The following is a 22,103-nucleotide window of genomic DNA, read 5'->3' as shown; positions in this document are numbered from 1 at the left end:
CCAGATATATTAAATGGGAGTTTGGGGTAAGTAGGCATATATATATATGTAGAGTAATGATTGAACACCACCTAAATATACAACTTTTTGCCACCTTGCCTATGTGGCAAGGTGGTCTCATACCTTAATTTATTTTTAAAAAATAAAAAAACTCAAAAAGTAGTGGGAGACCACCTTGCCACATAGGTAAGGTGGTGAAAAGTTGTATCTTTGGGTGGTGTTCAATCATTACTCATATATGTATATGATGAAAATATGGTTGAAAAAGACTTACAGCATCAATCCAGCCTACAAATAGCAAGACACATACAAGGAGGAGGAGGAAGAAGAAGATGGCAGAAAGTGTTGCAACATTCTTCTGTACTCGTCGCCAACGGGGTCCAGTAAGATGCCTATGAAGCCCCGACCCAGTCCATAACATATTAACACGTTGTTTCTCAGTATTCCTTTTCATAATATGCTTTTGCAGGTCTTCGATCTCTAACGACTCCCTTAAACCAAAAAAAATGCAGCCTGCCTTCCTTCCTCAACAAGTGCTACTGTTGCCTATACATTAATGGAGCTCCTTTTGAGTCTTCGTGGACTTTGGAGTTTGGAGTCCTTAATTGAAACCTACTCCATCATATAAACTCTCTCTCTCTCTCTCTAGATCTCTCTGTGATACAGTACTACACACACATGACACGTACATTCACGTACGTTGATATATCTCAAGTTGAAAGTGATGAAAGTTGTGATTCAATTCCTTGACGTACAGTGAGGGTAAGTCCACGTTTCATGTCCCTGATTGCATGCTAGTTTTCACGATATATGCAAGACTCTCAGGTCTCCTTGATCACTCTCCCAGTCGATCAAGGCCGCCTAACATGGGGCCAAAATTGGGATTCTCGTTCAAAAGTTTGGTTATAATTCATGTTACATCCCACCACAGAAAAAGAGTAGAAATTTGTTGCCATCTATAATTTAAGTTGCATTGCAGGCGCACGTGTTAAATGAAGGAAAATGTTAGATTTACAACACCAATACAACAATTGTACAACAATCCCTCACATGAGGGTGGGTCCCACATAATGGGACCCAGCCTCATGTGAGGGGTTGTTGTACAATTGTTGTATTGGTGTTGTACAAGAATCAAATCTCTTAAATGAATACCACTTATTCTAAAGATCCGTCAGCTACCTTTCCACTTGGGGTGAAAATAATCACCCGCAAACCGTATAACCGCAAAACTGTTAAAATCGCCTAAAAACCAGTAATTAGTAACTGTCCTAGAAAGACGGTTAGAGGTTTTTAGAAAGGCGGTTAGCGGTTATAACCGCTAACCGCCTTTATTATTATTATATATATACTTTTTTTAAAAAATATATTTTTACATATGAAAACGACGCCGTTTTCAACCTAACCCTAAAGAATACAAAATGAACCCTCTGACTCATCTCATTCCATTTTCTCAATCTCCATTCTCCACGCCGCCACTCACCCTCAACCTCTCGACTCTCTTTGTCTCTCATCTCCGAGATTCTCCATGGATCACGTTTTATTCTTAATTCTTCAAGGTCTGCGATGCCGATTGGGACGGCACAAACCTGGAGTTCCGTCACTACATGGATGATTCTAGGTCGCCATGAACCCAATCAACACCGTCGGACTTTAGCCAGATTTGAATTTTTTTTTTGATAAGTTCTTAGATCTGAATATTTGTGCCCTGATTTGTTATTCTAGGCCTTGATTTGTTATTCTAGGTCTTAGATCTGAATGTTTGTGGTTGATGATGTGAAATCTGCTATTTTTTGTGTATGATCGGCGATCGGCCAACAGCAAAAAAGCCGGAAAAAATAAAAATAATAAAATAAAATAAAACCGGTTGGCGGTTCATAACAGCCAACCGCCGGTTTCCATATTTTTGATAACCGCCTTTTCACCCCTCCCACCCCAACCCCCCCCCCCCCCCCCCCAAGGATATGGTCTTAACGGAAATATCAACATACAAAAAGAAACAAAAAAAAAAAAGAAAAGAAAAAAAGATGGAGGTAAACGGCTAATTATAACTTAAAAAGAGACTTACAACATCAGTCCAATAGATGAAGCTGCTGGTAAAGAGGACGATAGAGAAGACGATAAGGGCGGCGGACGCCCATCTCTTCCCCGGAGTCTCTGAGAACCATCGAGGTCCTCGTGACCAAAGCCCACGAACTGAATCAAACCAATTCCCCATAAATATTATTCACGGTAACTTCATCTCTTTCTTCCTAGCTCGTTCAAGATTGTTTGCCATTCATTGAAAGAAATAAGGGAAAACTGCAATTTACCCCCCTGATGTTTACACCAATTTGCATCTTGGTACCAATGTTTAGATTGCTTCAATTGCACCCAAGAAAGTTGCAAAAATTTGTAATCCACCCCCTTCCGTCCAATTACTCCGTTTGAAGTGACGGAAGTCACACCACGTGCGTGACATGTGCATCTTTTGGTCCAAACTTACCGAAAATACCCTTATTTAAACGGCAGCGTTTCTCATTCAAATTCTTTTATATTGAAAAACTGCGCTGGACCAAAAATTGCCAAAAAAGAGCAAAAAACTCAACTGCACGTCGTCGTCTTCTTCGTCAAGGACCGCCATGCGCTGCTGCACATGCTTCACACGTCCGTTCATCTCTCAGTCTCTTGCTGACACTATGGGGAATCTATATAGGAAAATTTTGGAGTGCATGGGCCACTTTGTTCACGTGTGCAGAGCTTCTTCTGGGGAGATCATATACTGGTATGTGTGTGTGGCAAAGAGAATCATTTGCCAGGATTTTCAAAGCTATAGCAGTTCAACTCGACGTCGTTTTCGTCGGCAACGGATACGTAAGTGGAGTGGACCGAGTCGGGCGAATAACTAGATGGCTTTAGTTTGACGCATGGCTTTAGCGCACAGTAGCGCTAAAACTGTCTCACTGGCATGAATAATGTTTTGCTAGTGTTTGAAATGATGCTTCAGAAGTGGAAGAAACTGACTTCAAGGCATTACTCTGCATAATCATTCATGTTGGGTTTGCTTTCATTGTAGCACCACTGCTTCCCTTTGTGTTCAGTTGATATGCTTCGAAAAAATACCTTTGTTTTTGTCTTCTCTATGTTCTCATCAACCCAACCAGCCCAAGTCTTCATGGCAATCTCAAATGCTGATTCAATCTCCATCTTCTCAACCACTTTCCCTTCGTACCCAAACAAATCCCACCTGCAATAATTAATTGTCTCTCCTATTAGATATAATCCTCCCAAGTTCTAGGATGCATGCAGTTTATGTTAGAAAAATAAAGATTAAACACAAAACGAAATGCTCTTGAAGTGCCTTGCTGAGTCAATCACTCTCTTCTTTCAAGACTTTTTAACACGTACATTCCATTTAAAACAGTTCCAAAGCACAAAATATATATAAAAATTTATGAACCTGTCATGATATATAGTTCAACACATATGTGGTTGTCATGGAACAGTATGCAAAGTGGGGTGATATACTGTCATTATTATTAAGGTCGTGTTCAAGCATTACATTAAATAACTTTGTTGAATCATACCATGCTTTCAGATGAAGATAGCAGCAGATGTATGTGTACTTTATGACATCAACAAAAAGCAGAAGTTGTAATGTCTTTCAACTATTGATAGATGTCCCTGCATTCTGCCTTTAGCACCCATTAATCTTGTTTGATTTTTGCTTTGGAAGTAGCAAATGGAATCACTATATATCAATTAATAGTCAACTGAAGGAAGTTCGTGACTTTTAAGAGTATTTTTCTCCATGGTGCTGGGAGTGCCCTTGGGCCAAAGACGAGTTCTCCTTGTTCATTTCATTTTGGCCTTTTGTTTTTGTTTTTCACTTCATCTTTTTCCCGCTTGTTTTGTCTATATTGGGTGAGTGCCATGATATTACTAAACAGTCTGGACATGCCTTGCAAAGGCTGTCCTTAAATGGCTTGAATATTGATCACTGATTACACGTTTCGAAGTGTGTATGAATGATTAGAGAAAACTTGGTGAGTGGTGACAAATGTTTTCCCCAGACTGTAAACAAACCCGGTTGAAATTGCTGTTGTACAACAAAAGGTTAATGAGATTTTCAGACGCTTCCTTATGGCTCTGTTCACCTCTGTTTTAGAACATGAAAACAGAGGTGAACAGAGGAGTTGTCCCGGTGAAAAAGCAAAAAAAAACTTCTGCACACCAAATTTCGATGTCGTTTTGGTGCAACTAGATGGGAACACTTTGCACGCCAAATTTCAAAACCCTTTATTACCGACCCAAAAACAAAAACAAGAAAACGGTCTCGCACCCCGTGCTTGTCCTCTGGTGAGAAGATGGTCAACAGTCCATATCCATATACAAGAGGAAGCGCATAATTAAGAAGATGGTCAACTTTTGTCATTCATTTCCCTCCCTAAAGATGAATGAACCTGTAGTTCTTGCCCTTAACGTGACCAGTCTTTAAGCCGCCCTCTTGCAATCGCCCAGCTTCGTTTCCAGTGAGTACGATGACGTCTTCCCCACCCTCTTGCAACAGTGACGTGCATGTAAAGAACCAACCTAAACGCAGCGTTTTAAATAAGGGCATTTCAGTCCATTTCTGTTTAAAAACGAACGTGACGCGCATGTGTTTGAGTTTCTGTTGATTGAGATGGCAATTTTGGACGGAAGGGGGTGGATTGCAAATTTTTGAAACTTTTTGAGGTGCAATTGACGCAATCGAAACATTGATATCATGATTGCAAATTGGTGTAAACATTAGGGGGGGTAAATTGTAGTTTTCCTAAGAAATAATGGCTTACTTATCTAAAAGATGTGGCCTGACTTGCTTGGCCACCTTTGACAATACAAACGTATCCAGACTCCAGTCTAATAACAATTAATCACAACTTCATTAAATAAATAAAAGGAAAAAATCATATTTAATCCTTAAGTTTTTATTTTATTTGAATTTATTTCTTGAGTTTCTAATTTCAAGAATATGATTCTTAGATTTTGCACAAATTTTAAATAGGTCACTCTGTCACCTTTTTCCTCAAAATTAGTAGTTTGTCATATTTCATGTGTGTCTCAATTAACACATTAGCATCAATATCAACACCTAATATAATGATACGTCATTAAGCGCCAAGTTATTCATAAAAAAAATTAAAAGAAAAAAAAAAGGAAAAAAAGGAAAAACAAAAAAGAAAAAAAGAAGAAAGAAGGCCCAAACTCTAGAAATAAAACCATCTTTTTCGTCATCCTAATATTCTAGACTTGTAAATTAGATGGAAAGTCGTTAACTTTGATGTTGACATTGACATTGACATTGTATTCGGTACTAACATGAACCCTAGAATGTCAAATAAAACACATGTGACAAATGAAAAATAGTTAACTTTGACAGGAAAGTAATAGAGTGATCAATTTGAAATTTGGGCAAAACTTAAAGACCTCAAGAAGAAGAAGAAGAAGAAGTTTTCTTTCAAGAAGAAGAAGATATAAATGTCATATGAGTGGAGTATTCTGAATCATTGAAAATAATATTATTGAAGAAGATATAGATGTCATATGAGTGGAGTATTCTGAATCATTGAAAATAATATTATTAATGTCTTTTTATCTCTTTTTTACTGTTTACAATGGTTTCAACATGATCAGGTGGAGGAGGGCATTGTACAGGGGGGTGTATCCTTGGGGGAAATCACCATGGACTCCATCATGAACTGCCTCCATGGACCATTTTGAGGACATGCCATTGTCTCTGAACAAATCTCAACCGCTCCTTGAGGAATTGTTGGTTTAAATCTCATCAGCTTTGCGTATTCTCTTAATAAGTGAAATTTGTAATCGTACACAAACTCCATCTTCAAATCCTCTTGAATGAATTTGCTAGCGGCTTCCCCAATAGCTTGTGCCTGGTTAACAAAGAAAGTTGAAGCGGTTTTGGTAAGAAGCATTAGGTATGGCAATTCATGTTTGTGTTGGGTTGTATCGAGTTATGAGTATAGCATTATATAGATTAATCATATTCAATCTATTTAATTAAGAATAATGATTCAATGCCACCTAAATATACAACTTTTCACCACCTTGCCTATGTGGCAAGGTGGTCCCCCACTATTTTTTGAGTTTTTTTATTTTTTAAAAATAAATTAAAGTGGGGGACCACCTCGCCACATAGACAAGGTGGTAGAAAGTTGTATATTTAGGTGGTAGTGAATCATTACTCTTTAATTAAACAAGTAAAACTCATCAATCTTAACCCACTAATTTCATGTTAGATTTATTAAATTACTATTTATCCCAAAAGCTTAAACTCAATACGTGGAATATTTAAGGGAAAACTTCACAAAAGGGTATCAAACTATCGCGCTTTTTCAATTAAAGGTACCGATGTAGCAAAACGTTCAATTGAGTGTATGCATTTATCAAAACCGTTCAATGTCGGGTATTCCGTTAGCCTCCATTCTAAATCGATGACGGAATACCCATCACGTGCCACCCATGTGATTTTTTATCCAAAACTTCCCATTATGCCCATCATCTAAACAAACGAGTCTTTGATGAGCTGTCATTTTTTTTCAACCTAAACTACCCAAACTGCCCTCCTAACTCCCCAGTCCATCTCTATTTCACTCCCCTCCACCCCAATCCCCACCATCGACAAACTCACCAACCTGCCCTCCCAACTCGACATCCCATGAATCATGCAGTAAAATATGGAGGAAAACATGGAAACAATGAAGAGGAAGATGGGTGGTTTCTGACGAGAAAATCTGGTAACAGCAGGGTGCGGATCGGTGGATTTGACGCCGGAGAACATGCCCGTTGATGCAAAAGGTTGAGGAAATCTGGGAACGGCTGAGATGTGTCGGACTGGGCGTCATTTTGCTGCAGAGTATGGAGATGGAGATTGGAGCCCATTGCTGTTGCTGCTGCTCAACACTATTGGTGACATTGCTGCTCAACACTGTGAGGAGCTGCTGGCTGACACGAGATGGGCTAGCTGCTGATAAGGAAGAAAACAAGTGCTACCAGAGTTAAAAAGGAAGACTTGGAGAGTAAATCAAAGAGAACTTGGAGAGAAAGTGGAACGGTGGAGGAGCATGGCTCTATGGTGGATTTGTAGCTTACAAGACCTACATTCGTCGATACAAAGAGCAAAAGGAGCAAAGAAGATTGCTTTTGTAAAATACAAATGGGTTCTTTTGGGGTGTGATTTGGGTGGAGAAACAGAAATACAAAGAGAAGAAAAAAAAACTAAAAGGAAAGGAAAAAGAACCAAGCAAATAATCCTCTGTTTTGGAACATAAAAACAGAGTTAGAACAAAAAATCCTATGTTTTCTCTTAGCCTAGTATTAATTTCTTTCACTCCACCAAGCAACAAAAGAATGAGGAGGATTGTCTCTGTTCAACTCTGTTTTTATGTTCCAAAACAGAGGATTTTTTGCTTCATTCTTTTTCCTTTCCTTCCTATTTTTTTTTTCTTCTCTTTTTGTTAACTGCTTCATGCACCCTTCATCACCACCTACAAGGGCTTTGAAAGGGAGGTGGGAAGATTGTAAAAATCACCAATACCGATTTTACCCGAATCTGGGAAGGATTTGTTAGGATTAAGTTTTCCTTTAACCTTTGCATCAACCAAGCTCCAGACTTGCCGCAAAGAAACAAGAATTTGAGCCGGACTTGACGCTCTGCATGGGCACCACCTTCATGCACGCAGATCGTCCACGCCAGTAGCAACAAGTAGGAGTCCATGCCTGTTGAAAAAAAAAAAAATTAACGTTCTCCACATGGTCTCTGGGAAGCTCTTTCCATGCGGTGAAAAGCGTGTCCTCCGCTGGGCCCAGTGCTCGATCGGAATTCTCGTCGACTAGTGAGGTGTCCTTCTTTGGTGGACGTGACGACCGCAAAGCGCTTGCATATGGGATGAGGATGCATGGGCGAGCACCCAGGGATAATGCTCACCGTCGTGAAATTTGTGACTTTCGATAAATCACTGACATTTGGTGTCCTTTGGTTTGTCTAACTCCCAACGAGGCCAAGAAAATAACAGACGAAGCGGACAACACCAGCGAAGGAGTGAGGGGCATAATCGGAAGTTTCACTTAAAAAATCACGTGAAACCCACGTGTTTTGGATTCCGTCATCGATTTGGAACGGAGGCCGACGGAGTACCCGACATTGCACGGTTTTGACAAATGCATACACTCAATTGAACGTTTTGCTACATTAGTACCCTTAATTGAAAAAGCGCTATAATTTGATACCTTTTTGTAAAGTTTCCCCAATATTTAACTGAAATGTGAGGTAAACGACGGAGTCAAGATTCGAACTCAAGACCTTTCTTTCGATACCATGTTAAATTAACACTTGTCTCAAAGCTTAAGCTAATAAGAATGAATTATTTAATCAATACTTTAACAGGGTTCGTGTCAGGTTTGCTGGTTGTGTAAAAAATTAACAGCCCTAAATGTCGCGTGTCGGGCTCGGGTCGTGTCGAAGCATAGATATAAAACTATATAATTCAACCCTAACCCAACCAATTTAATTAAACGGTCAAATCCCTCGACCCTAACCCGTTAATTTCGTGTGAAATTTGCAGGTCGTCTAAAAAATTGTCAGCCCTAAATGTTGCTTGTCGAGTTTAGGTCATTTCAAGGAATGGGTATGAAACTATAAAAGTTAAGCCTAACTTAACCCATTTAATTAAACAAGTCAAATCCATCAACTCTAACTCGCTAATTTTGTCTTAAATTCATAGATCGTGTAAAAAATTGACGGTCCTAAAAAAACAGTTGGGTTTATATGATTAAGCTAGAGGCCAGCTGGGGTGAAGAGAAAGAGAGGTTTACCTTGTCAGTGTTGTTATTGCCCCATTCGACGGCAGACTTAATATCTGTGCACAGATTTGTTGGGCTGATGGGCCAGTAATGCTTCTTTGCTACCAAGCTTCTTGTGTAGAAGTCAAAATACTTGGGCTTCACTAGCAAGGTCATGGAATCGCAGCCCAAAATGTATTTATCACTCACTGACCATGCTACCCCTTCTATGAAAATTTTATATCTAAAATAGAAAAAAAAAAAAAAAAGTCATCAATAAAAATATGCAAGGTATTATGACATAGTTCAAAGGAAATTAAATAAAAATGAACAAAATATATTGTTGGAAATAAATAAATAAATAATGTTTACCTGTGGGTGCATTGATCTTCTAGGTGTGATTGCTTGAATCCTTGTTCGGTTTCCTTTTGCCAATCCTAAATTCAAAGAAAGAAAATACGTACACTAAATACATAATCAAGAGAATATTTACAAATTGAATAAAGAATATAATTACCATAATATATTGAAAATATTATGGCACAATTACTGTAGTGAATAAAAAATATTACCGAATATCGAAGAAATTTACCTGCGCATATATGCAAGCCTTCCAATCATTTTTGTCGGAGACATTGCATTTCATAAGGTCTCCTCTTCTTCCGGATGTAGATGGATTCCCTTTCCAATATGCGTAGGGTTTTCTATCCTTCCACTTTATTCTCTTGTTAGCTTCCCTTAGGCCCCACAACATAGTACCCCATGGTCTTATATTGATCTCACCCCTTCCACATTAAAAAAATTATATTAATTATGTATCATTTAAATATATATATATATATAAATAAATTAACCTTTTACAAATGTTATCGCCTGACATGACTTGTTTTAAATAACTTTAATACGTATCACATCATTCGCTGTAAAATGAGTGTGATATATAGTCGAATAATTCTAGATATCATACTCATGTCCCTCTACTTATAATAATGTGACTTTTAAAATTATTATTTTATCAAAATTTAATAATGATTAATTACAAGTTCAATGGTGATTTTAAAAGCCACATCATTATTAGAGTGACAAAAAGAAAAAGGAAACGAATCCTCTTCATTTCGCCTGAAATGAAGAGCAGCCGGTCCATTGTTTTACAATGAACAAAATTGTCATTTCAATGTTAATGACAATTTTGTCGTTTGTAAAACAAGGGACCGACTCTTCTCTGTGTCACTTGAAATAGAGAGAATGCTATTGACATATGTTCTATAATTGCCGTAAATAAACGTAATGATAGAGTAGCCTTACTCTTAAATGGGACAAAAAAAAAAAAAAAAAAAAAAAAGAGGCAAAAATTAATAATTCATTATTTAGAAGAAGAAAAAAAACCACCTTTTTGCACAAAAGAACTATTTTCAATTACGAGACTGACCGTAAAGTAATATGAAAGAGGCTTTATTACCAACCCCAGAAGGACCAATCAGGGAAGGGAATGTCCAGCGAATCATCGTCCCCACAGTAATGAAACACCGGCGGCGGAGACGTGGCGTGGGGCGAATAGTAGTCACGTTTTTTAACCAGAGGCTGGTCACCACACGAAAACAGCAGCTCAAGATCTGGTACCTTGACCTTCCCAGGGTACAACCTCAGAAGCTGCAAAACCCCCCATACTGTAAAAACGTCCCTTGTTTGAAATGCTTTCCTATACATCTTAACGTAAGCCTTTCCCTTGACAATCACAAGCCTTAAATCTCCATAGTTTTTCCCTCCATCCATCATGCGCCTCGTGATTCCCGTATCCCTCCACGGCCGTAGATCTTCGCGGATCCACCGGAAGTAATCCGGGCACGCCACAGCTGATGATACCTCAGTCTCAAATGTCGCCGGGTAGTTGGTTGGGCATGTTAGTGTTAAGGCTTCATTGATACACTTGAGTGGGTAGTCAACTTTGACAGGTGGCTTCTTACTATTAGATTTAGGAGTACTGCTAGTGCTTGTGGAAATGGATGTGTTAAAGAAGAAAGCACCAGTTATAGCACGCTGAAAAAGAATAGGAATCTTTATATATTAAAAAAAAAATAAAAATAAAAAATCTATATCCTGTCATAAGAAATACCCATTTTTCGATAATTGTAAAAGAAAGCATAAATAGTAATTGTAAATTTAGTTTGAATAACTCAATTTACCCAGAAATTGAGTCCAAGAAGCAGCCAGTACTTACTCATGAAATTAAGCCACTAAAGCAATATATTAAGGTGTGAAAGATTCTTTCTAATTGAAGGAATACACATACTCAAAAAACGTGATAATATTTCAATCTAAAACTAATATAGATGTGAGAACTTGTACGTATGAATTCTCCTGACATGGGAAAAGGGTTCTGTTCTGCTGTTGTACTAGGCAAAAAACAAGCTTTTGAATTGATCTCCTGATCATGGAAAAAGGGTTCTGTTCTGCTTTAGTAGGCAAAAAAAAAAGCTTTCGAATTGATCTCCTGATATGGAAAAAGGGTTATGTTCTGCTGTAGCTAGTAGGCCAAAAATAAGCTTTTAAATTGATCTCCTGATATGGAAAAATAGCTTCTATTTGGACTCAAGTTTGCTTATGGAGTTCTAGCTGCATCCGTAAGATTTTTATGTGTTACTTTCAGCCATTTTTATGGACTCAAGTTTGCTTATGGTGCTGTACTGGAGGTCTGCATGAGGAAACTGGTTTTCTATCCTGAAATTGTGGGCTTCATTGAAGAAGAGAAGGATCGATTCCCTTAAATTAAAGATCAATATGTCTTCAATTCTCCACCAAAGCTGATGATGCTTGACGATGCTGGCCAACACAAGGAAATTATAAGGTTAGCTTCTTTTTGTCACTAACATTTAAGCCCCAGTATCTCCACTGGATGAATAAAAGTTTGAGTGGAGAGATTTGCTTGACCAGTTGACCTGATTGATGATAATGCTGAAAATTCTTAAACTGGCAGATGTATAACATCTTCCTGCTTGGACAGGCCCCTTCACCTTTCATTTATCCCCTGTTTGTCATGCACCATAGACTGAACTGCACCTATGTTAATTGGCTGATAATTTATGTTTGGCGTGTGTCCAAGTTTCAGAGAAACATTTGTTGCATCATTCAATAGAAGAAAATAAGTTGTACAAACTTCTCTTATTGAAAATGTTTTTCCCTTGTCACAGGATTGACAACTGGAAACGCGAACATATACTGGCATACTACAATTACTTAGAGAGAAGGTTAAGCCCACTTCAGCAAATTGAGTGGTTTGTCTTTGTTCTCTGTTTCTACTCCAAAGACATTCTCACATTGAAGTTGCTACATGAAGTTGTCACTCATCTTGGTTATTCTTAATGAGTGAGATGCAAATCTATCTTATATTTTGGATGGCTTCCTTCTGTCTTGATGAAGATGAAAATTGTTGGTGTCTATGGCTCTTCATGATCATAACTTCATTAGGAAGCATGCAAAGAAGGATATTGAGTTCCAATCATATGATGATAATGAGTTTCATGATAGTGATTTATGTGAACTTTTTTATAGACCATGGATGGTGCTTCAGATGGATTATGACATTGTGTAAAACTCATAACTTTTGAAGATTTTTTGTTGAGATTTCTTATGCAAGTGTCATTTTGTTTGATGGATGTAACCTTATCGTTTTTTTTTGTCAGACTAAATTCGTGAATGGATATGTATCCATGATGTTTATGGAGTTGGTTTTTTTTTTTTTCTTCCTTGTTTTATAGCTTGGTATATTCTTCACATATGTATAACTTGGTCTTTTTTTCCCTAAGGAGAAACTGTTTTAAAATCAATTGTCCAAACGCCTTAACTACTGTTTTCTATTTTCAAAAACTGTTTTTGAAAACGATTTGCCAAACGCTTTTTAAACGAAAAAACAACAAAAAACAGTTTTCTGTTTTCGTTCTCAAAAACAGTTTTTGGAAACAAAAACAGAAAACCGACTTGCCAAACGAGCTCCAAGCTTTCGGCAAGATGATCTTGATTGAAAGACCCCTTAGCTACCTTTCCACCGTTGAAAATTATTTCATGAAAATTCAAGTTTATCTCTAATTTGAATATTTAAATTTCTCTCTATTTCTTTTTATTATTTTAACTGTGTTTTCAACAGTCATAAAATGTGTTTTCAACAGTTAGAAACTATTAAAACTGTTGCAAACTGATTATGAGTTTTCAGATAAAAACTATATTGTTCCAGCAGATTTCGTACTTCTTTTTCTTATCTTCTTTTTTATCTTCTCAGCTGTTACAAAATTTCGATATTCAGAGTAGTGTTCAAAATTTGCAATCTGCACACTACATTCGGGCAGTATTGTATTCTGAGAACAAAAATTGTTGTATTTCATTTTGCAGAACTTATTGTTTAAGTGAGATGCAATATTTGTCTAAGAGACAGATTTACATTCGCCTTACTGTCCAGTATTCTTTCTATACAGTTTTTTATTTTTCTTCTTTCTTCAATTTTCTGTTCTGTAGTTCTATATCTTTATATTTTCCAACATCCAACCCCCCCCCCCCCCCCCAAGGATATGGTCTTAATGGAAATATCAACATACAAAAAGAAACAAAAAAAGAAACAAAAAAAGAAAAAAAGATGGAGGTCAACGGCTAATTATAACTTAAAAAGAGACTTACAACATCAGTCCAATAGATAAAGCTGCTGGTAAGGAAGACGATGGAGAAGACGATAAGGGCGGCGGACGCCCATCTCTTCCCCAGAGTCTCTGAGAACCATCGAGCTCCTCGTGACCAAAGCCCACGAACTGAATCAAACCAATTCCCCATAAATATTATTCACGGTAACTTCATCTCTTTCTTCCTAGCTCGTTCAAGACTGTTTGCCATTCATTGAAAGAAATAATGGCTTACTTATCTGAAAGATTTAGCCTGACTTGCTTGGCCACCTTTGTTGACCTACTCCTGGATGGGCACGAAGCGCAACGTGCACTCCTCGGTATTCGCCCATACCATTGGCGGCTGATCGAGGGAATTGAACGGGACCGGGGCCGGGGGGCATGGCCCTGCGAAACGTGAGAAAACGTCCCATTCTTCTACAACAAGTGAAAATAATAATAATTTCCTGATATTCCAAAACAAAAATTGAAAAAAAAAAATTGTTAAATCATGGCTTCTCCTAAAAGCTTAAGAATCCATTTGGGTTTACGATTTGAAAAAATGCGATTTAGGTTACGTTTGAAATTGCAATTTTGTAAACAAAAATTGCAATTTGATCTTGCAAAAATGACCAGTGATGAGATTCTGGCATAGCCGGTCGGATTCCAGCCAGTTTCGTAAAGATTTGGCATACCAGATTCCAGCAACACTGATCGGAATCCGGCTAGTGCCGCCGGATTCTTGGAACTGGATCCTGAAATTCAAGGGCCTTCGGCGATAGATTCGAACTACCAACAAACTCCAATGGTTGGTGGTGGTGAGTTCTCATAAGCATGTGTGCCAGAATGAGAAGTTCAAATTTAGAGAATGAAAACCTGTAAATCATTTTTCAAAAATGAAAGAGGTTTTTTTGGTCAAATTGAAAAATAATTTCTGTTGATCAGCATTTTCAGTTGCACTAAACATCCAAAAATACATAAAAATATTTTCTAAAAATTATTTTAGGCCCAAGCCTAAATAGTATTCCTAGTATTTCTCTATTTAATTAGTTGGGCCTCCAAATTCTTTGATAGTTCTGGTTCCACCAGAACTGTACATAGCAATTTGATCAAATATGTTGGACTGTTGGTTGCCTCTTTAGACAGCTGCCGTTGAATGTGAAAAATCAACGGAGAGAGAGGTTTCGGTGTATTCATTTAATTTTGAGATTTGATTCTTATACAACATCAATATAACAACTGTACAACAATCCCTTACATGAGGGTAGGCCCCAGTATGTAAGACACACCCTCATATGAGGGATTGTTGTACAGTTATTGTATTGGTGTTGTAAATCTAATATTTTCATTTAATTTTACCCATATATAATGATATAATGTCCTTTTTCCCCTGCTCAAAAAATAAATAAATAAAGAAGTCCTTTTTTTCCCTATATAGAATAGAACCATGATTATTCTATTGTCAAAGACTCAAAGAAGTTGACACCTTTGGGAGTATCTACTGTATACCTAGTGAGTTCATATATTTAATAGGTTGCTGGACAAGCACTCAATAAAAAAAAAAAAATTCAGCCAAAAGATTCGAGCCTAATGATATTATATTAATTACTTACATCTAGAATGATTTAAAAAAAAAAAAAAAAAAAAAAACCTTAACCTTTTTATATCTACACATGCATATTATACACCATCATTAGGAAAATAGGCACATATATTAAAGAGACATGTTGGATATTATTAGTGGTGGCCGGCGGATCCAGCCCGGTGAATAGGGGGGCCATTGAAAAAAAAAATAGGAGAAAAATTTTGAAGCATAGGGGCTCCTATGTAGGTCCGCCACTGGATATTATTTAATCCAAAACTTAAGCCCACAAATTTAAGCTCAATTATATTATATTAATCTCACATTTGTGCGGGACATATCTTTAATATGAATCTAAATCATTTTATACTCACTCATATATAGTCAACAGTCTCACGATCTAAATTATAAATATCCCTCCCACACCCTTTGGTTTGTAACTTAATCCAACTTCAGTGATTTATTTATTCATTTATTAATATTGAAGCAAAAGTTCAAAGACTTTGTACCACTACGTGTGCGAAAATTGTGCAATTCGGTAGGAATCAACCCAACGATTTATTTATTTTTTATTTTTTTGGTCTTGCCCCATCTTATGATCCGTAGAGTCAAGTTATCTATTTGGGAAAACAACACTCCTGATAGAGATAGCAAAAATGACAAAAATATTACTACTCAATAAAAAAATAATTCAGTCAAAAGATTCAAGCCTAATTATATTATATTAATGAGAGCCCCTCCTATACGGATCTTGTGTAAACACCCTTATTTACAGCATTTAATAAAAATTGGACACATAAGCTTGAAGCACAAAATAAAATAAACTCAAAAACACTGGATTAGTCAACTCATCGTTTCATGGATACTTTTAGAGAAATGCTAGGGATACTTAAAGTTTTACAAAGGGAAACGTACAAATTGACATGGAGCTTCATGAGAGGCTAAATATTAAAATAAGTTGAAACAACTTTTAATACATAAAGACCAAACTACCCTTCCATCTCCGGTTGGTGGTGCTTCCAGGTTGCGATCGAAATGCAGCGTTCAAGAGATGTTATTGTGCCATGTAACACTGTGCCCGATCATCGCCTTCTTCGTGATAAGGCCAGATCACGATGGGTTTCGGTGTTTAGGATCACTGGCCGAATCTGGTATATAGGTTTCAGATGGGTTTCAGTGTTTAGGATCACTGGTCGGATCTGCTACCGGCCGAACACCGAAACCCACACACCGGCCGGATCACTGCCGGCAAGATCTCCCTCGCCGGTTGGATCTGCTACTGCTTCCACCTCTGGTTAAACCCATCACACTGAAACCCACGGATCTGCTACAGGACGGACACCAAAACCCACGGACTAGCCGGATCTGCTCTCGGCCGAATCTCCCAACCGGTCAGATCTTCCTCTCCTTCTCAACCATCTCATGTTTTCTTGGTCGGCCATCAAAGGCTGGGAGTAGGGGTAGGTGAAAGGCATTTTTGTCTTTTTAGAACATGCCATGTCAGTTTGTAAGCTTCTCTCGATAAAACTTTAAGTACTCCTAGCATTTTTCATACTTTTATCATCAAACCCTGGCCTCTATCCCTGAAGAACCACACGATGCTACTACCACGTGGATTTCTGCAGATTTCCACATCCCCTGCCAAGATGTGAGAGAGTTGCTTAACTTTCGATTAACAACGCTAAGCAGCAGCCAACGCAAAATCAAAAGCGAAAATGCAAAGAAGCTTCCCACCTGAGCTTAATCATAGCTCGGTCGACGGCGAAGGCAGAAGAGGCAGTTGGGGAGAGAGCAGAAAAACCGGATCACTTAAAAAGAAAACCCAACCAAATCTGCTCAGAAAAAGAAACCCCACCAGATCTATTGGAGGTTGAACCACCCCCACCTATTTCACCGGGTGCCGCCGTTGGAATCCGCCCAAGGTGGAGTAGCTCAATGAGTGTTCCTCTCTCTACTTGTCTTTGCAGGAATCCAATCCCAACCCCATAAAATATCTATATATTTTAGAAATATGACTGAGTCGAATAATCCATTTGATCATAAAATTTTGCAAGATATTGGAAATGTATAGCTTAGTCTTTATACAGCTGTAGCTTAGTCATTGTACAGCTAACAGAGAGTTGTATAGTTGTTTACATTCTTTGTTCTTCAAGTTAGTTAGTTAGAGTCTGAGTTAATCAAGCACGTGTGCTTACTGTTTATGTATAAATACTTTCTTTCTTTGTATTTGACTATTATGCAAATCAATAGAAGTAAAAGTTCTCCTTTGTTTCTTGCAGCGCACATTTCCTTTTCCTCTGTTCTTTCTCTTTTACTTTGCAGTTCAGCAAAGTTTGACATGGTATCAGAGCTTTTCACAAATCTGTGAAAGTTCATTCAATCTCGCTCATTTCTGTTTCAATTCCTCAAATCATTTCGTCAAAATCATTTTTTTTCCGCATCAATGGCTGTTTCTTCTACCTCATCATCATTGACTGAAAATTCATCTAGTCCTTTTTACTTGAGCAATGGTGATCATCCGGGATCAGTATTGGTTTCTCAACCTCTCACTGGTCCTAATTACAATACATGGAGTAGATCCATGATTGTCTCTCTCATAGCCAAAAACAAGATGGCGTTCATCGATGGTTCTCTGCCTCAACCATCTCCTGCAGATGAAGCAACATTTCATGCTTGGACTCGGTGCAATAATATGATTATTGCCTGGATCTTGAACTCTGTTTCAAAGGAAATCGCCTCCAGTGTGATATACATCACCACCTGTGCCGGAATGTGGGAGGATTTAAAGGATCGTTTTTCTCAAGGTAATGGTCCTCGAATTTTTCAACTTCAGAAAATTCTTGCAAACCTCTCTCAAGAAAATTCATCAATTAGTGATTATTTCACCAAAATCAAGAGTCTATGGGATGAATTAGACAACTATGATCCGATTCCTTCATGTACTTGTGGAGGAATGCGTGCTGTTCATGAGAAACACAACTGAGATCATGTGTTCCAATTTTTAATGGGTCTTGATGATTCATTTGCTCATATTCGGGGACAAATCCTTCTCAACGATCCTCTTCCTCCAATTAACAAGGTTTTCTCATTGATAATTCAAGAAGAGCGACAAAAGGAGATTTATGTTGCTCCTTTGGTACATGAAAATGCAGCTCTCATGACCAAAGTTAATGTGGCACCAATGCATAAGTCTGGTAAATGGAACAATCGCAAAGAGAAACCTATTTGCTCTCATTGTGGAATTCCTGGACACACGGTTGATAAGTGTTATAGGGTCCATGGGTTTCCACCTGGCTTCAAGTTCACCAAGAATCAATCTTCTGTTCATTCGGTTAGCCAAATAGCAGAAACTGATTCTGCTGCCGATTCAGTCCCACAACTTCCCATCACTCTTGAACAGTGCAAGCAGCTGATGGCATTCATTCAACATCAATCTGCATCTTCACTGCCTGCTGCTCATTCAGCTGGACATGTTACTCCTCAGTTCAATCCGAATAACACAGGTTCTACATCATCTGGTATTTTTGCTCTCAACTCACGTTATTCTGTTTTCTCTTCTCAATTTTCTCATCATTCTCATTTTTCTTCACTCAAAAAGCCTCCCTGGATTGTGGACACAGGGGCTACTGATCACATGGTTTGTTCTGTATCTTTTTTTACTCACATAACTGCCATTATCTCCACTAATGTTCAATTGCCAAATGGTGCTATTGCTTCGGTTACTCACATAGGCACTATTAAAATTTCAGAAACTCTTGTTCTCACTGATGTTTTATGTGTGCCATCTTTTAATTTCAACTTGATATCTGCAAGCAAGCTTATCAAAAATCTTTGTTGTTGCTTAATCTTTCTTTCCAATTACTGTTTCATACAGACTTTGAGCCCTTGGAAAACGATTGGGGTGGGTAAGGAGCACAATGGTCTTTACTACTTGCAGATTTCAGATTCTGTTCATGCTGATTCCACTCCTCGAGTCTTCTCCACTTCAGTCAAAATTCCTTCATCCTTTGCTGATATTTGGCATTACAGATTGGGGCATCCTTCATCATCTAGAATAAGTCTTATACATAATCTTGTCCCTTCCATTCCTTTTGATTCTAATAATGTTTGTACTGTTTGTCCCATTGCTAAGCAACATAGACTACCCTTTTTGCATAGCAATTCAGTTTCTTGTAATCCTTTTGAATTGATACATTGTGACATTTGGGGACCCTTTTCCACTAATTCAATAAATGGTTCCAGATTTTTTCTTACTATTGTTGATGATTATAGTAGATTCACTTGGGTGCATTTAATGCATCAAAAATCTCAAACTCGATCCATTCTTCAAATTTTTTTTCATTTAGTTGCTACTCAATTTCAGCACACCATCAAATGCTTAAGATCCGATAATGGTGCTGAATTTCAGTTGGTTGATTTCTTTGCTAAACAAGGGACTATTCATCAACTAAGTTGTGTTGAAACCCCTCAACAAAATTCTGTTGTTGAGAGGAAACATCAACACATCTTAAATGTGGCTAGATCTTTGAGGCTTCAAGCTCACTTACCTTTTGAATTCTGGGGAGATTGTGTACTTACTGCCGTCCATCTTATTAATCGTATTCCTACCCCCAATCTTTCTAATAAAACACCTCATGAAATTTTGTTTTCCAAACCTCCTCTTTATTCTCATCTCAAAGTTTTTGGTTGTCTAGCTTATGCTTCTTCTTTATGTCGAGCTAGAAATAAGTTTGATTCCCGAGCCATACCTTGTGTCTTTATTGGTTATCCTTATGCCATTAAAGGTTACAAGTTATATGATCTTCACACCAAATCTGTCTTCATCTCTAGAAATGTTATTTTCCATGAACATATATTCCCTTTTGCCATTAATCTTTTGCATCCTAATTCTGATGGATGTTTTTCTTTTTCATCTCCATCTTTTCCATCTTCATCTTTTCCTACCACATCCACTGAAACTCTCTTTGTCCATCCAGTTATTTCTCCAATTGATTCTGCAGATTTTCCATTCAACACTTCTTCCTCTTCTCCTCCAAATTCCACCTCTGCAGAATCCCCTTCTGTTCCTACTGTTTCTGTTTCTGCAGAATCCCCTTCTCCTGTCATTTCTTCTTCTCCTTCTCCCACTCTCACTAATCCTAATCCTTCTGTTATTCGACATTCCACAAGAATCAGGCGTCCACCTGAATATCTGCAACAGTATCACTGCCATCTTGCCTCTACTTTACCCGGTTTTGTTTCTAAGGATTCTTTTTCTGGTGAATCAGGTAATCCCTTTCCTCTTTCTTCCTTTGTGTCTTATGATCAACTATCTCCTCCTTTCAAACGTTTTTGTCTCTCCATTTCTTCTAATGTTGAACCACAGTTCTATCATGAGGCAGTTAAACATGCACATTGGCGAGATGCCATGGCTGCTGAAATTGCAGCCCTTGAGGAGAATCACACGTGGGTTGTTACTGATTTACCTCCTCACAAACAACCCATTGGTTGCAAATGGGTGTATAAAATTAAGTATAGAGCTGATGGGAGCATAGAAAGGCACAAAGCCCGTTTGGTTGCCAAGGGTTATACTCAAAATGAAGGGATCGACTATCATGACACTTTTTCTCCTATGGCCAAGATGACCACTGTTCGGACCCTTCTAGCTGTTGCTGCTGCCAAGCATTGGACTTTACATCAACTTGATGTAAACAATGCTTTTCTTCATGGTGAATTAGATGAAGAAGTATATATGAAGTTACCTCCCGGATTTAAGACCAAGGGGGAGTCTCAAGTCTGCAGGTTAACCAAATCCTTATATGGATTAAAACAGGCCTCTAGGCAATGGTTTTCTAAGTTTTCAGATTGTTTGATTGATCTTGGTTTCACACAATCTAAGGCCGATTACTCTTTGTTTACAAGAACTCAAGGATCCTCCTTCCTTGTTTTATTACTATATGTTGATGACATAGCCATTGCAAGCAATGATTCGGCTGCTGTCAAATCTCTTATTGATACACTCAATGCTAAATTTCGCCTTAAGGATCTTGGTGTTCTAAGATTTTTCTTAGGTCTTGAAATTGCTCGGACGGATAAGGGCATTTCTGTTTCTCAGCGAAAATATTCTTTGGAAATTCTCCAAGATTCTGGCATGTTGGGTTCTAAACCTGTCTCTTTTCCTATGGAACAAAACTTGAAGCTTTCTAGAGATGTTGGTTCTTTATTGACAGATCCTACTTCCTACAGGAGACTTGTTGGAAGACTTCTCTACTTAACAATTACACGACCTGATTTGGCCTACTCGGTCCAAACTCTTAGTCAGTTTATGGACACCCCTCGGTAGCCCCATCTTAATGCTGCTTATCGAGTTTTGAGATATGTTAAATCCTCACCTGGACAAGGCTTATTTTTTCCTACTGTATCTGATTTTACACTCAAAGGTTTTTGTGATGCCGATTGGGCAGGGTGCTTGGATACTAGGCGATCCATTACGGGATTTTGTGTTTTTCTTGGCTCTTCTTTGATTTCCTGGAAGTCTAAGAAACAAAACACCATCTCGCGATCTTCTGCAGAATCTGAATATCGCTCAATGGCCTCTACTGGATGTGAGATTGTTTGGCTCTTGACTTTGCTTCATGATCTTCACATTGATCATTCAAAGGCTGCTCCTTTATTTTGTGACAGTCAAGCTGCCATACACATCGCTGCCAATCCTGTTTTTCACGAGCGAACAAAACATATCGATGTTGATTGCCATTTTGTCCGGGAAAAGGTTCAGCTTGGACTTATTAAAACTCTGCATGTTCCATCTCAACACCAGTTAGCCGATATCTTTACAAAACCTCTTGGCAGTGTCCTTTTTCATAGTCTTTTATCCAAGATGTCTGTTATGGATATCCATCATCCATCTTGAGGGGGAGTATTGGAAATGTATAGCTTAGTCTTTATACAGCTGTAGCTTAGTCATTGTACAGCTAACAGAGAGTTGTATAGTTGTTTACATTCTTTGTTCTTCAAGTTAGTTAGTTAGAGTCTGAGTTAATCAAGCACGTGTGCTTACTGTTTATGTATAAATACTTTCT

At 38.0% G+C, this 22,103-nt stretch overlaps 1 protein-coding gene and 1 pseudogene across 1 annotated transcript; one reads left to right on the top strand and one right to left on the bottom strand.

Annotated features, from left to right (window-relative positions):
- Nucleotides 1-5,572: 5,572 nt before the first annotated feature.
- On the bottom strand, nucleotides 5,573-13,795 carry LOC133864418 (uncharacterized). The gene is made up of 6 exons (XM_062300749.1): nucleotides 13,483-13,795; nucleotides 10,277-10,854; nucleotides 9,410-9,602; nucleotides 9,190-9,254; nucleotides 8,851-9,061; nucleotides 5,573-5,909 (listed from the first exon to the last, which is right to left on the bottom strand). Exons 1-6 carry the CDS (start codon nucleotides 13,630-13,632, stop codon nucleotides 5,649-5,651), a joined length of 1,458 nt encoding a protein of 485 aa, XP_062156733.1. The 5' UTR covers nucleotides 13,633-13,795; the 3' UTR covers nucleotides 5,573-5,648.
- On the top strand, nucleotides 11,181-12,362 carry LOC133862487 (uncharacterized; annotated as a pseudogene).
- Nucleotides 13,796-22,103: the final 8,308 nt, after the last annotated feature.

Source organism: Alnus glutinosa, chromosome 3 (assembly GCF_958979055.1).
Source record: "Alnus glutinosa chromosome 3, dhAlnGlut1.1, whole genome shotgun sequence".
In the NCBI taxonomy this organism is placed as follows: Eukaryota; Viridiplantae; Streptophyta; class Magnoliopsida; order Fagales; family Betulaceae; genus Alnus; species Alnus glutinosa.
This window is presented reverse-complemented; position numbering and strand designations above follow the sequence as displayed.